The 18,596-nt window shown below is 45.7% G+C and overlaps 1 protein-coding gene across 2 annotated transcripts; it reads right to left on the reverse strand.

Annotated features, from left to right (window-relative positions):
* Window positions 1–756: 756 nt before the first annotated feature.
* On the reverse strand, window positions 757–18,186 carry LOC116423073 (cadmium/zinc-transporting ATPase HMA2-like). 2 transcript variants are annotated; one of them, XR_004233553.1, is made up of 3 exons: window positions 16,751–18,186; window positions 4,560–4,728; window positions 757–3,361 (listed from the first exon to the last, which is right to left on the reverse strand). XR_004233553.1 is itself a non-coding variant. In XM_031964145.1 (2 exons), the coding sequence occupies exons 1-2, from the start codon at window positions 17,483–17,485 to the stop codon at window positions 4,663–4,665; spliced, it is 801 nt and encodes a 266-aa protein (XP_031820005.1). In that variant the 5' UTR covers window positions 17,486–18,186; the 3' UTR covers window positions 4,525–4,662. The 2 variants fall into 2 exon arrangements, 1 of the variants encoding a protein (XP_031820005.1); XM_031964145.1 differs by lacking the exon at window positions 757–3,361 and having other exon boundaries at window positions 4,525–4,728.
* Between the last annotated feature and the right edge of the window lie 410 nt (window positions 18,187–18,596).

Below are 18,596 nucleotides of genomic sequence, written 5' to 3' on the forward strand. Positions count from 1 at the left end.
CATGGTTGAAAACATCATGCTAAAAAGCATGAAAGCAAGCACACAGCCTTGTGTCACTGCATCGGAGACTGGGAAAGCTCAAAAGCCCTATCCATTGTACAGAACCCAGGCAAGCTTGCCATCACGAAACTGATGGATTATACTGATGAGCTTCTCTGGGAAACCAACTTTTAACATACTTTTCCATCAGCCCTTGTGACCGTGTCAAAGGCCTTGGTCAGGTCTACAATTGTATAAAGACCTCTGTTCTGCTCCTGACATTTCTGCTGGAGTTGTGGAGCAGCACACACAGTAGCAATTGTTCCTCAGCCCCCTCTGAAACCACACTGGCTCTCGGGAAGATGATTTACCCCCCAAATCATGCAATGGAGAGAGCTCTGGACTTGGAATTTGAAGGCAGCTTCAGATACTTAGATAAGCCACTTGTGTCTTTCCAGGCTACTTCAGTTTCCTCATCTGCAGAGTGAGTGTGACAGCAGCACTCACCTCCTAGTCGGTGAGAGGATAACTGTGGCAAACACAGCACACCACAGGAAGACCTTATTCAGCTCCAGAGAAGGGAAGTGGCCTGGGCTTCTGGAGGAAGAACAGAGCCTCAGCTGACAGACCAAGACAGAAGAGAGGAACCCCCTGAACTGCCTCTGGCACAGAACGGAGAGGCCAGAGCCTTCCCTCCAGCCTCCCTCCTGTGCGTTTCACTGCACTGATTCAGAGGGTTCAGGCCGACCTTGGGGGCCTCCTGGGATGGAAGCAAAGCACCCAAGCGAGAGGAAACACAGGGTAGCAAAATCATGAAGTTTGAAGAGCGTTTATTACTGGCCAGGACTGATCCCCCAACACCAAGATGGGAGGGTCAGTAATGAGTGGTCTCAGCATGGCCTCATATTTAAAGGAGAAAGCGAGAGACATCAAAATGCTTCTTGATACATTTGTCATAATAAAAGGAATTTCTGTTCTAAACAGGAGGCAAAGGTTATCACTGTAAGGGGGTCATTCCCAGACAGCAGCATTTCTTTAAGTTTATCAGGTTGTCAAGGTCTCGGGTCTCTCAGGACAGCATATCTGGGGGTGTAGAAATACCATCTGCATTAGAGCGTGAAGAACTAGTAACAAACTTCTAACTATAAAGATCCAAGAGTACGTTTCTCACGGTCCCATTTGGGCGCTTTTCCACTTCACTCCCCCCTTTTCTTGAGACCGTTGGAGACTGGACTCATCAAGGAGAGAGTAAGTGACCCTGGCAACAAGCAACTTAACTGCCTGGATCCTCCTCCTGACATATGTGGTTAAACAATCAAACGAGGGGCCATCAGTAGCTCCAGCAGAAATAGGGTAAGGGGGCCTATCGGGGGTCACAAGGGAGGTTACCCAAGGCGGGGGGAGTAACTGAAAAGTGACTGGGACCAAAACACTGACTGGCGCTGTTGTCTCTGGGGCCTTGATCCACCCTCTGACTGCAGAGAGGGACTCTTTCATTGCCCCAGCCTTGTTAGCTTAGAAACAGCAAGCTCCCCCCAGGGCCATACGGGCCCCTCCCTGATTAAGATAGAGAAAATCTAGGGATCGGTGATCGCCTCTGCCCGGGAGTTCAGGGAGTTCTCCAGGAAGGACAGGGGATTTTCCAGGACTTAAAAGTCCTGGCCCACCTGGGAACCCAGAGCTGCTGTCCCCTGGATCAGGGCAGGGGTCCCCACAGCCTGGAGCCTGCTATTCCCAGTCCTACCGGGAGGGGGACGAGTAGGAGCAGCCCTGCTCGCCCCATCTAACAGACCGAGTGTGCTTCAGCCCCTTCCTCAGAGTAAGAGACCCGAGGGAGCCCGTGCACAAGCAGGCAAAGCTTGAGCACTGATCCAAGGACTTAGTCCCATAGTGTGCGCAACATAGACCCCTGCCGGACCGTAGAAGGGAATTTACGGTATTTGTGGGGGGGGGACCCTCGGTAACCACTACACAGAGCTTTCTGTACGGGAGCGCCCCAGGTTATAACTTCCGATGCACCGGGCTCCCCCTTCCCCCCCTCCCAAAGGTAACGTGAGCGGTGCATCATGGGCAGGTTCTCTGGAGGGGGGCCTCTGACCCCCGGGGGCACCTACGCCCACAAAGTGGGGGGGGGGCAGGTCCAGCTTGTGGCAAGGGTGGGACTGGTCAGGTTTATCAGCCGGTTATCCCATCAAGGGCTGGCATACAGGTCCCATTGGGAGACAGCAGTCCTGGGGAATGTGGGGACGAGGGTTGTGGTTTCCCCTCCCAGGTGAGAGTCCTTGTGGCTGGTCTTGGGGTAAATGAGGGGAACTGACAACTGCGTTGGGGGAGGCTCCTTCTCTGGGCTGTGAGCAGGGGGACCCCTCCAGGTCCTCCCCGAGAGCTGGCAGAGGCCCAGAGGGAACCCTGGCCGCCACTTCCCCCCAGTTGTCCCTATGAGAACTTAGCTGTCATCTATGGGGGAAATCTCTGGGGGGAATAGTGGCCGGGCTTCCCCAATGGGGGGGGGGGGGAGCGGAGCAGAGAGAGAGTCAGGCCATAAAAGGAGATGAGACTGAAAACACCATCTTCCTGCATGGGACCTGCAGGCACGAGGGGAGCGGGGCAAGGCCTCCCCTGTGAGCGATGGCTCCCAGCCTTGTGGTGGCCGCCTTCCCTGCTGAGGGATCCCAGAGGACGACCGGGCCGGCCCCGCCAGGTTCCAAGGCAGAGCCACGAGGAAACTTCCTGGTCAGGATCCCATCCCCCCATCGGAGGTCCGGCCCAGCAGTGGGGGCCAGGGAGGCCGGCAGAGCCCTGATCACTGCCTGGGTGTCCTGGAGGGCCTGTAGGGACTTGAAAAGGGACCCATTAGTAACATCATAAGAGCCGCCCCTGCCCCAAGCGGGGAAGGATGGGGGTGGGCACTGCATGGGCTCCCACCCGGGTCTCCCCAGCTCCCCACGGAGCTCAGAAATGTGCTCCTCAAGTGTCCTGTTCTCGCCTTCCTCCTGACCCGAACCCTGTGGTCCGTGTGGGACCCGAGGGCCTGGGCCAGGGACTGAACAATGTCAGAAACAAAGGCCGGGCCTTTGTCAGACCGAGGGAGAAGGGGAGTCCAAACCGGGGAATAATCTCAGTCAGAAGTTTCTTGGCTACGACCAAAGCAGATTCAGAGTTTACAGGAAAGGCTTCAGGCCAACCTGAGAAGGTGTCAACATAAAGAGAAAGAAAATGCTGTCCTTGAACCCGAACTTCCATGTTTGTGAAATTGACTTCCCAGTGTGGCCCGGTGTGAGTCCTCGGGGGGGCGCAGGGCAGGCACAGTGGGGGGTGGGTGGGGTTCGCCTTGGCACAGGTCAGGCATGGGCAGGCAGCAGTCTCAGCGAGGGATTCCATTCTAGGCAAGAAAAATTAACAGGAAAGCGGATCATACAAGGGAGCTCCCCCCCCCTCCCCAGTGAGTCAGGGAGGGCAGTTCTGAAACAAAAGGAAAGAATCCCACATCCTTCTGCAGGGCACTGCCAGCCCTGCCCATCCTCTGGGCCAGGAGGATCTTGAGGTCCATAGGAGGGTCGGTTGCCCATAGGTTTTGTTGAACTCCCCCTTATCTGGAGTTGGCACATGTACAAGTAACTAGTCCTAAGTTATATCAGTCCTAATGAACAGGAGGGGGGGAACTTGCAAACGGGAACTGAGGCAGAACAATTCAGGGAAACTGAGGTAAGGCCATTAAGGGAACTGTGGCACAACAGTTTAAATCACTGAATTACCTTCCCCTAAATACCTGGAAGGTCTCAGCACCATCATTTTTGACCAGCCCTATTTGAAGCAAATAAACCAAAACAGAAGTAGAAAAATGCAAGAATTTATATGGCAAAGGCAAGTCTCTCCCTGACAACCCCAGAGTTAACAGCAGGACAAAGGCTCCCTGTTATAAGCAAGTCAGGTCCTCTGCAGTTGGAGCACCTTCTCAGCCAGAGAATCCAGTTTGGGATGGACGGTTCGCTGTGTTAGGTGATCTGCTGTCATTTGTGCCCTTAACTCAGCCTCTGCTTATATAGGGAGTAGCAGGGCTCCAGACAGTCGCGCTGCCCATTCAGAGGGGCCCCGCTCCAGGGGGGAAGGATGAGGCCTGGAGTAGCTCCACCTGTCCCCGCCTAGAGCAACAGACAGGGCTGCTCCTAGGATACAGGTTGCTGAGCAGAGCTATGAGAGTATGCACAGTTAGACCATCAAGGCAGGCAAACTCTGAACTTTTAGAGGCCTGAAATATCCTTTGAGAGTGCTGAAATATTAATTAAGAAACTGGGGCTACAAGACTGGAGACTGCCAAGTGCCAAGGTGCTTGATTTCTAATTGTTTAAAAAAAAATCCCAAAAACCAAGTCTGCCAGAGCAATTCCAACAGAATAAGGGGTTTCAAAGCTAAAGCATAAAATAACCATCCCAATAGAAAGTTCCCATACATCCATAACAGCAATAGTTATACAGTTTAACAATTTCCATCCCAAATCTTAAACATACAGTAATACAGTTGTAATTTTAACAATAATTCATCAACCACTTTCCCAGTTCCCCCATATCAGTCCAAATTACATCAGGAGTAGAGGCGATGGTCTCAATCTAAGCTGCTTCAAGCTGAGAAATGGGCGAAGGCTCTCAATCCATGCAGAGGGTAAGTGTGGTGCGTTAACAGCTATCAAAGCAATAGATGGGCTGATCCATGTCTCAGAAGAGGTTCAATAGTCTGTGATTTGACCAAGATCTAGAACAAAAACAAAAAACCCAAATCTAACAAGATTATAACTGAGATAGAAAGACTTGATTCACCAAATTGTTGCCAAATGTGAAGAGCCAGCAGCCCAGTTTGCTTCCCAAGGCAGGCAAATGGCTGTCAGCTATATTCCCAATAAATAAAACAGCAGTTAGATTTCACAGACCATTGTTAATTGTCCTCTTATCATTTAGAAACCTTTTAAAAACAACAGACAGATGACCAGGCTAAATATGTATGTGCCTAAGCATTTAGGATATAATGATTATATATAATCAGATTGGAAACAACAAGGTATGACATAATTGAATTGCATTAACAATTTCTATTGATCATTGGCTCCTATTAGGCACAGGAGGAGAAAAAAATGCAGAAATATGACTATAACGTAATATAAAACTGATTCTTCAGCACATACAGGATACAGGATAAAATACCCTTAACCCAGTTATACCCCAGGTAATTGTCCCATTAACCATCAGAGGGTGGAGCTTTAAAACTCCTTAATTACAACCCCAACAAATTTTACCTCCAATAACAAATTCCATTGAACAAAGTTTCAGATAAATCCCAAAGAGGTATTTACTATGATCTTATATTTATAACAGTAGGAAATTTGTCCCAGTAAGTTCACAACTCATCTTTCATATCTAAGTAGGCAGTGTCATAAGTCAAACATTATACAAATCATTTTGCTTTAAAATACCCAACACATAGAAAAATTCCAAATTACATATTGCCCATAATAGAAACATTTTCAAAAGGACAAAGAAAAAAACTATTATCTTCAGAAGCCCTTCACATGATGGACATAACCTCAGGATACAGTACAATCAATTAAAACTTATACAGAATATCCTAATACCACATAAAAGAATCTTAAAGATTCTTTAAAATATCAATTAAAATTTTAAAAATAAGTCTATCAAATTATAGATCACACTTATGACTGTATTCCTTAACCAAGGAAATCATTATGTATCTTACCAAAAAACCCAAATGTAGGCTGTCTCTTTAAAATCATAATTACTCCTGTCAGCCAGCTGCAACTTGATTTAAAAAAAAAAAAAAGACTGGAACACACTTAGTGGTGGGGGAAAGGGAAGGAGGGGAAAAGGAAGGTGAGCTAAATCTGCACAAAAGATTCCCTCCTGTTCCTACTCAAGTATCCCTACACAGAAATCCTTCCATTAAAACCCTTCCTTTTTCTCTTCCTACTTAACTCTTCTCTTTCCCTTAGCTACACACTTTATACAAATTCTAACAACCCTTCTACTAGATGCTCCATTGCTAAAGTAGCAGAAGCAGTGGGGGGTGGGAGCGGTGCAAGTTGAATCTGTACCTTTGAAGACAAAAGATTCTCTCCCGTTTCTCTTTCTCCCACCTCTTCTCTTTCCTTACTCCTTAAACCCTTCAAACCCACAACTGCTCCTACACATCAATCTTTCATAAATCACTGTCATTCTCCTTTCCTTTTCCCTTCAGAAGTTTTAAGATTCACAATACAGCAAATAGCTAAATAACTCCATAAAACCCACATGTCCAACAAACATAACCCATAATGTTAACAGATACCCAATGTCTCAGAAGCAAACCAAATTGTTTTTTTTAAAGTTTTTCTTCCTTCTGCCTGAGTGTTTCAAGGTCACTAGCATGAATTTCTTTTCCCCAGGCAGCATCAAGAAGATAAGGTTTTATCTGTTGCTGTTACTTCTCTATAGCAGGCTTTGGACACCTGCTTTTCAGGGAAAACTTCCCCACCAGTTTAAAATAGTCAAGTTTTTTGTTCTTTTACTTACAAATTAGTACAACAGGTTAAAAAGTTTAAAATCACAAGAAAAGTTTTATCCTAAGCATGGTTGCAACATTGAAATAACCAGTTGCCAAATTTCGTAATCATTGTTCTTAAAACTTAACAGAGCTCTTTAAATCAACACAACAGACAGACAAGTCACAAACACAGAACACAAATTACAAAGCCATAGGCGGCACAATTACAACAGTAAACAAAACATTTAGCATATACAGACTAGGGGCTGTCCAGAAACCTTAGAATAGCCCTGAGGGAAGTGTTGCAGCTCAATTTCTCTGCCTCCACAGAGACTGCCCAGAGAACCAGATAATGCAAAAAGGCACTCAGAACCACAGTTGTGCCACTAGTACACAGAACCAGATAGACACAAATACACTTTAACACAGAGAGACAGTAGACAATTCCAGAACACAATAGACAACCATCCAGGGTACTCTTGACAGCATCTTGTGCAGGGCAGTAGGCATTACTGTTGCTTTGTTCAGTGTAATCACCTACTATCCTTGAGTACTCACCCAGAATTAAATCGGTTCCCAGAACGCTCAAAGCCAATTGAGTCAAATTTATGTCTCTTCACCCAGTCCACAAAAGTGGGTTACGAAGGTCCGAGACTGAGGAATACCATCTTGGTGGCCACCCCCTAGAAAGGGTAACCCCCTTTGCCCTCCAGGGAAAGGGACTGGCTGTCGAAACAGAGCCAAAGGCTATCTCGCTGGGAAGCCTCCAAATGAAGTTCCCAGGCGAGAGAAAAACAGGGCCAAAATAATGAAGTTTTAAGAGCATTTATCACTAACCAGGACTGATCTCCCAACACCAAGAAGGGAGGGGTCAGTAATGAGTGACCTCAGGGCCACATATTTATAGAAAGAAGAGAGAGAGAGATCAAAATGTTTGATACATTTGTTATAATAAAAGGAATTTCTATTCTAAACAGGAGGCAAAAGTTACCACTCTAAGGGGGTCATTCCCAGACAGCAATAAGACAGTATTTCTTTAAGTTTATCAAGTTGTCAAGGTGTTAGGTTTTTAGGACAACACATCTGGGGGTGTAAAAATACCATCTGCATTAGGGCGTGAAGAACTAGTAACAAACTTCTAACTATAAAGATCCAAGATTATGTTTCTCACGGTCCCATTTGGGGTGCTTTTCCACTTCAGAAGTGGGAGGAGAAAGCCTTAACATAGACCTTAAAGGGATAACACTTTACACTGAAAAATCTTCATACCTTCAAGCTATCATCCTGTCTTCTCCCTTTCCCAGCCCAAATGTTCAAAAGGTTTTGGTGCCTCTACTTTTTCTTCTACCTAGAAACCAGTTCCCTGACACTGTTCTTTACAAAGTGATCAATGATCTCTTAGTGTCAAGTTCAGTGACCTGAAAGGTCAGTCTCCTTGACCTTTCTGCATTCTTGGTCACTATGGATCATCCTCTCCCTTTTGTTCCCCTCCTCTGTAGGTTTCCAGGATTCTGTCTCCTTTCTGCCTCCTTGGCTGGCTCTTCCTCTAAATAATGGCCCTCAGGGTTCTATCCTGGCCCTTTTTTCCTTCTTTACTATTTCCCTTAGAGATCTCATCAGCTCCCATGGATTTAGTGATCATCTCTGTAAAATTCCCAAATCTATTTTCCCTGCCCTTCTCATTCTGCTGACTTCCAACTTCTCATTTGAGTCCAGTAGAGAGCTTAAAATGATTATCTTTCCTCCTAAAACTCTCCCTACATCCCACCTTCCTTATTACTGTGGAGGGTGATATCATCCATCTTATCGCTCAGGGTCCCAATACCAGTTATTCTGGATTCACTCACATCTAATATATCAAGACCTGTTGATTTCACCTCATTAGCACTTCACTTCTGCAGCATCCCTGGTTGGTTTCACCTCTGCAACATCTGTTGATTTTACCTCCTCAGTATCTCTGGTCCATTTTGCTTCTGCAACACCTGCTGTTTATTTCACCTCCTCAGCGTCTCAAGTCCATTTTGCTTCTACAGTATTCCTGATCGATTTTCCCCTTGCAATATCTGCTGTCGATTTCACCTCCTTAACACTTCTGGTCCATTTCACTTCTGCAACATCCCTGATCAATTTTTCTTCTCCATCTGCTGTCAATTTCACTTCCTTGGCAGCTCTGGTCCATTTCACTTCTGCAGCATCCTTGGTAGGTTTCACCTCTGCAACATTTACTGTCAATTTCACCTCTTCAGCATCTATTGTCCATTGCACTTCTGCAACATCCCTAATTGATTTTTTTCTGCAATATCTGCTATCAATTTCACCTCCTCAGCATATCTGGTTCATTTAACTTCTGCAGCATATCTGGCTGGTTTTACCTCTGAAATATCTGTTGATTTAACCTCCTCAGCAGCTCTGGTCCATTTCACTTTTGCAGCATCCCTGTGGTTGATTTCACCTCTACAACATCTGCTGTCGGTTTCACTTCCTCAGCATCTCAAGTCCATTTTGCGTCTGCAACATCCCTGATCGATTTTTGCTCTGCAACATCTGCTGTTAATTTCACTTCCTCAATAGCTCTGGTCCATTTCACTTCTGCAACATCCCTTATTGGTTTTTCTTCTGTAACATCTGCTGTCGATTTTTACCACCTCAGCAGCTCTGGTCCACTTCACTTCTGCATCATCCCTGATTGATTTTTTCCTACAATATCTGCTGTTGATTTCATTTCCTCAGCAGCTCTGCTCCATTTAATTTCTGCAACACCCCTGAATGGTTTCACCTCTGCAACATCTGCTGTCCATCTCAGCATCTATGGTCCATTTCACTTCGGCAACATTCCTGATCCATTTTTCTTCTGCAATATCTGCTGTCCAAACTGCAACCATTTCCAATAAGATCAGCAGTGAAACAAGGTTGCCCACTATCATCGTTACTATTCAATATTGCATTAGAAATGCTAGCTTTGGCAATAAGAGTTGAGAAAGAGATTAAAGGAATTAGAGTAGGCAATGAGGAAACCAATTTATCACTCTTTGCTGATGATATGATGGTATACCTAGAGAACCCCAGAGATTCTACTAAAAAGCTATTAGAAATAATCCACACCTTTAGCAAAGTTGCAGGATACAAAATAAACCCACATAAATCATCCGCTTTCTTATATATCACTAACAAAATCCAACAGTTAGAGTTACAAAGAGAAATTTCATTTAAAATAACTACTGATAGTATAAAATACTTAGGAATCTATCTGCCAAAGGAAAATCAGAAACTTTATGAGCAAAACTACAAAACACTTTCCACATAAATTAAGTCTGATTTAACCAACTGGGAAAATATTAAATGCTCTTGGATTGGGCGAACAAATATAATAAAGATGACAATACTACCTAAACTATTCTATTTAGTGCTATACCAATCAGACTCCTAAAAAACTATTTTAATGATCTAGAAAAAAATAACAACAAAGTTCATATGGAAAAACAAAAGATCAAAAGAATTAATGAAAAAAATCAAATGAAGGTGGCCTAGCTGTACCAGATCTAAAATTATATTATAAAGCAATGGTTACTAAAACCATTTGGTATTGGCTAAGAAACAGACTAGTTGATCAATGGAATAGGTTAGGTTCAAAGGACAAAACAGACAATAACTTTAATAATCTAGTGTTTGACAAACCCAAAGACCCCAGTTTTTGGGATAAGAACTCACTATTTGACAAAAATTGCTGGGAAAAAATATCAGCTGTCCATTTCACCTCCTCACAGCTCTGGTCCATTTTACTTCTACAGTATTCCTGATTGATTTTCCCCTTGCAATGTCTATTGTTGATTTCACCTCCTTAACACTTCTGGCCCATTTTGCTTTACAACATCTCTGATTGATTTTTCTTCTGCAACATTTGCTGTCAATTTCACTTCTGCAGCATCTGTGGTTGCTTTCACTTCTGCAACATTGCTGATAAATTTTTCTTCTGCAATATCTGCTGTCGATTTTACCTCCTCAGCATCTCTGGTCCATTTTGCTTCTGCAACATCCCTGGTTGATTTTTCTTCTGCAATATCTGCTGTCGATTTCACGTCCTCAGCATCTCAAGTCCATTTTGCTTCTACAGTATTCCTGATCGATTTTCCCCTTGCATTATCTGCTGTTGATTTCACCTTCTTAACACTTCTGGCCCATTTCATTTCTGCAACATACCTGATTTATTTTTCCTCTGCAACATCTGCAGTTAATTTCACTTTCTCAGTAGCTCTGGTCCATTTCACTTCTCCAACATTCCTGATAGGTTTTTTTTTTTTCATTATAGCTTTTTAGTGGCAAAACATAAGCATGGGTAATTTTTCAACATTGACGCTTGCAAAAACTTCTGCTCCAACTTTCCCCCTCCTTCCCTCCATCCCCTCCCCTAGATGGCAAGTAGTCCCACACATGTTAAATATGTTAAAGTATTTGTTAAATACAATATATGTATATAAATTTATACAGTTAACTTGATGCACAAGAAAAATCAGATTTGGAAAGAAGGTAAAAATAACCTGGGAAGAAAAACAAGAATGCAAGCAAACAATAACAGAAAGAGTATAAATGCTATTTTGTGGTCCCCACTCATTTCACAGTGTTTTTTCGTTGGATGTAGCTGGTTCTATTCATTACTGATCAACTAGAACTGATTTGGATCCTCTCATTTTTGAAGATAGCCACTTCCATGAGAATTGATCCTTATAGAGTATTGTTGTTGAAGTGTATAATGATCTCCTGGTTCTGCTCATTTCACTTAGCATCAGTTCATGTCTCTCTAAGCCTCTCTGTATTCATCCTGCTATTCCAAAACATTCATATATTACAATTTACCCAGCCATTCTCCAATTGATGGGCATCCATTCAATTTCCAGTTTTTAGCCATTGCAAAAGGAGCTGCCACAAACATTCTTGCACATACAGGTCCCTTTCCCTTCAATCTCTCTTTGGGATATAAGCCCAGTAGTAACACTGCTGAATCAAAATGTATGCAGAGTTTGACAACTTTTTGAGCAGAGTTCCAAATTGCTCTCCAGAATGGTTGGATCCATGCACAACTCCACCCACAATGCATCAGTGTCCCAGTTTCCCCGCATCCCCTCTCCCCCAATATCTTTTCCTGTCATCTTAGCCAATCTGAGAGGTGTGTAGTGGTATCTCAGAATTAGTTTAATTTGCATTTCTCTGATCAATAGTGATTTGGAACACCCTTTCATGTGAGTAGAAATAGTTTCCATTTCATCATCTGAAAATTGTCTGTTCCTATCCTTTGACCATTTATCAATTGGAGAATGGCTTGATTTCTTATAAATTTGAGTCAGTTCTCTATTTATTTTGGAGATGAGGTCTTTATCAAAACCTTTAACTGTAAAGATGTTTTCCCAGTTTATTGCTTCCCTTCTAATCTTTTTTTAATAGCTTTTTATTTACAAATATATGCATAGGTAATTTTTCAGCATTGACAGTTGCAAATCCTTTTGTTCCAACTTTTTCCCTCCTTCCCCCCACTCCTTCCCCCATTTGGCAGGTTGACCAATACATGTTAAATATGTTAAAGCATAAGTTAAATAAAATATATGTATACTTGTTCAAACAGTTATTTTGCTGTATAAAAAGAGTCAGACTTTGAAATAGTGTACAATTAGTCTGTGAAAGAACTCAAAAATGCAGGCGGACTAAGCTAGAGGGACTGGGGATTCTATGTAGTGGTTCATAGTCATCTCCCAGAGTTCTTTCCCTGGGTGTAGCTGGTTCAGTTCAGCTTCCCTTCTAATCTTCTCTGCATTAGTTTGCAGAGAACTCTGCATTACTGCTTGCTGTCTATGAACTCTGCTTCTCTGCATTAGTTTGTTCAAAAGCTTTTTAACTTAATATAATCAAAATTTTTCTTCTGCAACATCTGTCGATTTCACCTCCTCGGCATCTCTGGTCCATTTCATTTCTGCAGCACCCCTGGTTGGTTCACCTCTGCAACATCCCTTCCTTCTCTTCTCAGACATTGCTCCTGCCTTAGTCTAGGCCCTTATCACCTCATACACAGATTCATGCAATAGCCTGAGGCAATAGGGTATAGGCAATAGCCTCAGAGATTTGCAACCTCATTAACTTCTATTAACTCTTTACCCTTCACATGTAGTCAGCTACTGACTTGTCATTTCCAACTACATTTTCCTAATATACAGTTTTCTCTGACACAGTCCCCCATCACTTCACACTGGCTTATTTCAATAACTGCTGGCATTGTGGGGGTCAGAGGGTTTTGTCTAGCTCAGGTCTTTCCTTATTTTTATTCATCCTCCAGTCATCAAAGTCATTTTCCTGAAATTTAGGTCCAATCATGTCATGCACTCACACATCCTACACGATAAACTCCAGTGGCTCCCTGTGGCCTCCAGGAGCAAATACAAAATGTTTTTTTTTTTTTTTTTTTTTTTTTTTTTAATTTAATAGCCTTTTATTTACAGGATATATACATGGGTAACTTTACAGCATTAACAATTGCCAAACCTCTTGTTCCAATTTTTCACCTCTTACCCCCCCACCCCCTCCCCTAGATGGCAGGATGACCAGTAGATGTTAAACATATTAAAATATAACTTAGATACACAATAAGTATACATGACCAAAACATTATTTTGCTGTACAAAAAGAATCAGACTCTGAATTATTGTACAATTAGCTTGTGAAGGAAATCAAAAATGCAGGTGTGCATAAATATAGGGATTGGGAATTCAATGTAATGGTTTTTAGTCATCTCCCAGAGTTCTTTTTCTGGGTATAGCTGGTTCAGTTCATTACTGCTCCATTAGAAATGATTTGGTTGATCTTGTTGCTGAGGATGGCCTGATCCATCAGAACTGGTCATCATCTAGTATTGTTGTTGAAGTATATAATGATCTCCTGGTCCTGCTCAAAATGTTTTGTTTAATATTTTCAACTCACTACAACCTGATCCCCTCCTCCCTTTCCAGCCTTAGGACACATTTCCATGAAGCACTCTGTGGTTCAGCCACACTATGCTTGATCTTCCTTTTTTACTACCTACTCCATATTCCATGTGCCTTGGCAAAGACCACTACACCTAGAATACTCTACCTTCTTAATTCAAAGTTCAGATGATTACTGCCTCCTCCATGAAGCCTTTCTTAATTTCCCTACATGCTAGTGTCTTTCAGTCATTTCTATTTCCTCTTTTTTATGTTGCTTATCCCAATAGAGAGCAAGCTCCTTGTCTATTCCCAGTCCTTAAGTCCTATTATAGTTAGTAATACAGGTTTGTTGGTTCCCACTCTATACCCTGTGACCCTCAGAGGAATGAAGGAAATGAAGTCCCAAATGGAGCCCTCCCTTGGTCCACACATCCATTAGACTGAGAAGACCAAAACTGGATTGGACTGGGCTGCCCCAGGGGGCCCAGCGCCCCTACAGAGTGCAAAGAGGCAGGGTATTGGCCCACCCATGATGGGGGCCTGGGTGGAGGAGGTGCAGGCATGTCAAAACCCTGACTTTCAGGTCCAAAGGCGTCTCTGGGAAATAATTTTCCCTTTATGGGCCTCTTCCATCTCCTCCCCACCCCCATTCTCAGAAGTCTTTCATTAGGGAATTTCCTGCCAGTGCAGGGGCCACAATACCAAAGGGGCAGGTGTCAGCAAGTGAGGGCTCCACCACCAAAAAGCTGCGATTTGGGGCAAGTCACTGTTCTCAGGGCTTCCCACCCAGGCCATGTGAGAATTGCTTGAAAGAAATGGGCAGATTTCGCCTAGAGAAGAGTTGGAGGCAACTGGAGAGCTGCGTTCACAGATTGGAGGGATCAATCTTGTTCTGCTTGAGTTCAGAAAGTACAGGGAAGGTGCAAGGAGACCAATGTAACCTCCATGTCCAGAAAAGCTTCCTAACCATGACAGCCCCGTTGTTGGGTGTGTTGATGCTGGTGAGCCCTATAGATGTGTGGATAGCTTCCGAGGTCCCCTGGACTTGGAGATTCAGGGATATCTATTGTCCCCCCAGATGATTACTGGCAGGTTGAGGGCCTGGAGCCCCATTCATGCCAGGATGAGATTCCCCACAAGAGTCAGCCTTCTCATCTGCCCTGATCCAGCCTGATGTCTTTCCCTCTCCCAGGGAGAAAGAGGAAGGGAGAAGAGGCAGATCTTTGGCTGTGTCCATTCCTTCCTCCAGGATGGCTTGTCATCCTTCACCTTCATCCCTGGATTCACACTTCAGTTTGGCTCCTTCCTTCTTGGTTCCTCCGCTACAGGAAAAGATTGGATTTAGTGAGCTAAGATTTTTTCCATTTAGAAGGCTTTGGAACCTACCAGAGTAATGGACCACTTGGTACCAGGCAATGGTCTCCTGGAATGACATTCACTCTCATTAAGTTCAATTGTTGCAAGAACGAGAACAAACAAAAACCTCAGGGAATAATAGCTGGAGCTGCCCCACTGGGGACCCAACTGGACCTGACCAGTTGGGCCAGCTCTTTGGTTTTCTTTTCTGGGAGGGGAAGATCAGGGAATCCAGCCAAAAGAGAAAAAACAGTCTCATTTCTTAATCTAGCTTTAATCACTGAGCATCGCCTGTTAAAGACCTCAGTTTAAAAATGACCAAGGTCTCCCACTACATCCAGGGGTCTCCAGTCATTCTGATCTACATCTGGCCCATGGTTCCAGATGGCTCTGGAGGAGAAAGTCCCTTCTTCTACTTAAACCCATTTCACTTGCAAATCATGGCATCATCTCCCTATGGTCAGGGTCCTCTTTGAGAATGGACAAAAATCCCTCTTTTGTCCCTACTGAGTATCCTACCCTTACCTGCCAGTGCTCTGACCAAAGGAATATAAATTATTGGTCGCTAAGCTCTTACAAGATAGCTCGGGGTTTGCCAGCTAGATTGCTTAAGAAAATCTTAAGAACTATAACTTCCTTGTGATGGAAAGAGCCATTCGCACCAAAGACTGAATGTGGATCAAAGTACAGTATTTTCATCATTTTAGTTGTTTTTTTATGTTTTTCCCTCTTTTTGATTTTTCTTTCACAGCATGATGAATATGAAAATATATTTAGAAGAATCATACATGTTTAGTCTATATTGAATTGCTTGCTGTCTATGGGAGGATGTGGAGGAAAGGAGGAAGAAAAATTTTAAACACAAGGTTTTGCAAAGGTCAATGCTGGAAACTCTCTTTGCATATATTTGGGAAAATCAAAAGCTATTTTAAAAAATCATGCCTTGAACCCAAATTGTGCTTACTGATGGACAGGTCCCAGGCCAATCCCACTTGGTCATTGTTTGGGCCCTCATTGGCTCAGAGTGAATGCAAATAGCAACTGCTTCTGATTTGGCCAGAAACCCAGGGGGTCTTTCTCTTCCAGCCCGATGTTTTTTGACTACATTCTCTGCTTCATTTCTCACCTAGCCTTAAGCAATGAATGAATGTTACCTCAAACCCAGACTGGTTAAAGACCTTTGCTAAGGAAGGCGACGTCTTCCAGCACATCAGGGCCATCTCCAGTCATTCTGATCCATCTCCTACCACTGGACCCAAATGGCCCCGGAGGAGGGAGGCCGGTGGCTGCTCAGTTCCAGAGGAGACAGGCCGATGACTTTGCTCTGCCCCCTCTCACTTAGAACCAAGTCATGGGCAAATCACGGCCTTGCCTCCCCCATGTCATGCTTCTCTTCATGAGCAAAGGCCAAACGGCAGCAAGTCATTAAAAAACAACCTCTGGGCTCATTTCTGAAGGACCGCATGATTGCCGGGAAGAGTTGAAGCCCTGTGACCTGAGCCAGCTGACTCTCTAGACTGCCTCAGTTTCTGTATCTGTAAAATGAAATTAGAAAATGGACAGGGATGGCTAGAAGAACAACGGTCCATGACGTAACGTGGCTGCGCTGCAAGCCATGATCCGTGTGGAGGCCACAAGGAGGCAGGAAAAAACACTGTGTGATTATAATGGCTGGACACCAGCTAAGAGGTTTCCTTCCCTTTTCTGCCTCGGTGGACGAAGACTGGCTGCAGGCTGAGCTAATTCTGTGTTACATGGGATAGCTCACTGGGTGGAAGAGTCGGGAGAGTTCCTTAAGGAAAATTATGTAAAAATGAGATATCTCTTCAAAAGAAAAGGTGAGATTGGAGTGGGTGCCCCCCCCAGGCCTTGTCCCCCTAGGCCTGCCTCCACTCCAGAGAAGAACCTCCTCTCCCTTAAGGAAGGGAACAGAGCAGTACCTGCAGATGGGACCTTCCATGCTGTCTCACTGGTTCCCTCTGGTGAGTCCAGGAGGGCAGACTAGGTTGGGGGGAGCTGCATCTCCAGGGCTGGACAACGGCCAGGAACACAAACATCAAGCCAGGGAACAGGCCTCCATGAAACTCATGGTCTCCATGACACTTGTGGCCTCCATGACACTCGTGGCCTCTGTGACACTCATGGTCTCCATGACACTTGTGGTCTCTGTGACAATCGTGGCCTCCATGACACCCATGGTCTCCATGACACTCGTGGCCTCCATGAAACTCATGGTCTCTGTGACACTCGTGGCCTCTGAGACACTTGTGGCCTCCATGACACTCGTGGCCTCCATGAAACTCATGGTCTCTGTGATACTCGTGGCTTCTGTGACACTTGTGGTCTCCATGACACTTGTGGCCTAACTCATGGCTTCCATGACACTTGTGGCCTCTGTGACACTCGGGGTCTCCATGACACTCATGGTCTCCATGACACTCGTGGCCTCCGTGACACTCGTGGTCTCTGTGACACTCGTGGTCTCCATGACACCCGTGGCTTCCGTGACACTCGTGAAACCCGTGGCCTCCATGAAACCAGTGGCCTCTGTGAAACCCGTGGCCTCTGAAACCCGTGGCCTCTGTGACACCCATGATCTCTGTGACACTTGTGGGCTCTGTGACACTCGTGGCCTCCATGAAACCTGTGGCCTCCATGACATTTGTGGCCTCCATGAAACTTGGGGCTTCCCCGTGTCTCAGCCAGTTCACTTAGAAATGGGCGTAGCAGCGTGAGTAACCCAGAGCTGGCGAGTGTGTGAGGTGGCGCACATGGGCCTTGGGGGCCATCCTTGACTCTGGCCAAACCATCAGGTTGGGGCTGAAGGTGGTTCTGTGGTTCTGTGGTTCTGTGGAGAAGAGCTGCTTTGTCCGGCCTGGCCCAGAGTCCTGTGCGCTCCTGGAGCTCCTAGTCTGCTGGGAGGACTCACGGGGCAGCCATTATGGCCAAACGCACGCTCCCAAGAAGAGCAGAGCAGAGCTGGGAGGGGGATGACTGGCCTGAGAAGCCACGGCCGCTGAGGAAGACTTTGGGGCCTACTTGGATGAGGAGCTCCGGAGTAGGATGACACATGCAGGCTTGAGGGGGGCCCAGGGCCCGCTCCCCCACCCCCATCCCCGCCATGTCCGGAGAAGGGGCTCTCCCCACTCCCCCACTCTACCTCCTTCCCCACAGTGTCAGAACCAAGCTCAACTTTAGTTCTGGCATGAACACAGGCCATGAGAAAATGGCCCCAGGAAGGCAGAGACAGGGAGCAGCCACCCCACCTGAACTAGGCGCCCTGGGAACACAGGAGGCTCCCCCAGAGCTTCCAAAGCCTGCTCAGGGCCGGCTCCTGGGTTGGAGCCTTTGTGAAGGCCCTTGTGCAGACCCGCTTCTCGCTGGGGGGGGGGGGGGGGGGGGGAGGAGGAGTTCTGTGCAGGAGGAGCCCTGGTAGGGCCTTGGGAGGGGGGGGATTCTCGCCCATGCAGACAAAAAGGCAGGAGCCGCGGCTGAAGGTTCTCCCCATGAATCCTCTGAGAAGGACGTGTCGGGGAGCTCGGGGGGCTGAGCCCGCTGGGATATGTGAGGAAGCTTTTCCCCCAGCAAGCCTTTTGAGACCCAGGTCCATTTTCTCCTGGCTTCTCTTCACCTCTTTCCTCCCAGAGAGCTGTCCCAGGGAGCGGAGACGGCTGCGCTTCCCAGGGGACCCTTCATCTCATCCTCCCAGAAGCCCGTCCCAGGGTCCCCTTTGGCCTCTTCCTCTCTGGCCCCTGGGCTGGAGCTCCCCAGTCCCCGGAGCCAGCC

Source organism: Sarcophilus harrisii, chromosome 3 (genome assembly GCF_902635505.1).
Source record: "Sarcophilus harrisii chromosome 3, mSarHar1.11, whole genome shotgun sequence".
NCBI lineage: Eukaryota > Metazoa > Chordata > Mammalia > Dasyuromorphia > Dasyuridae > Sarcophilus > Sarcophilus harrisii.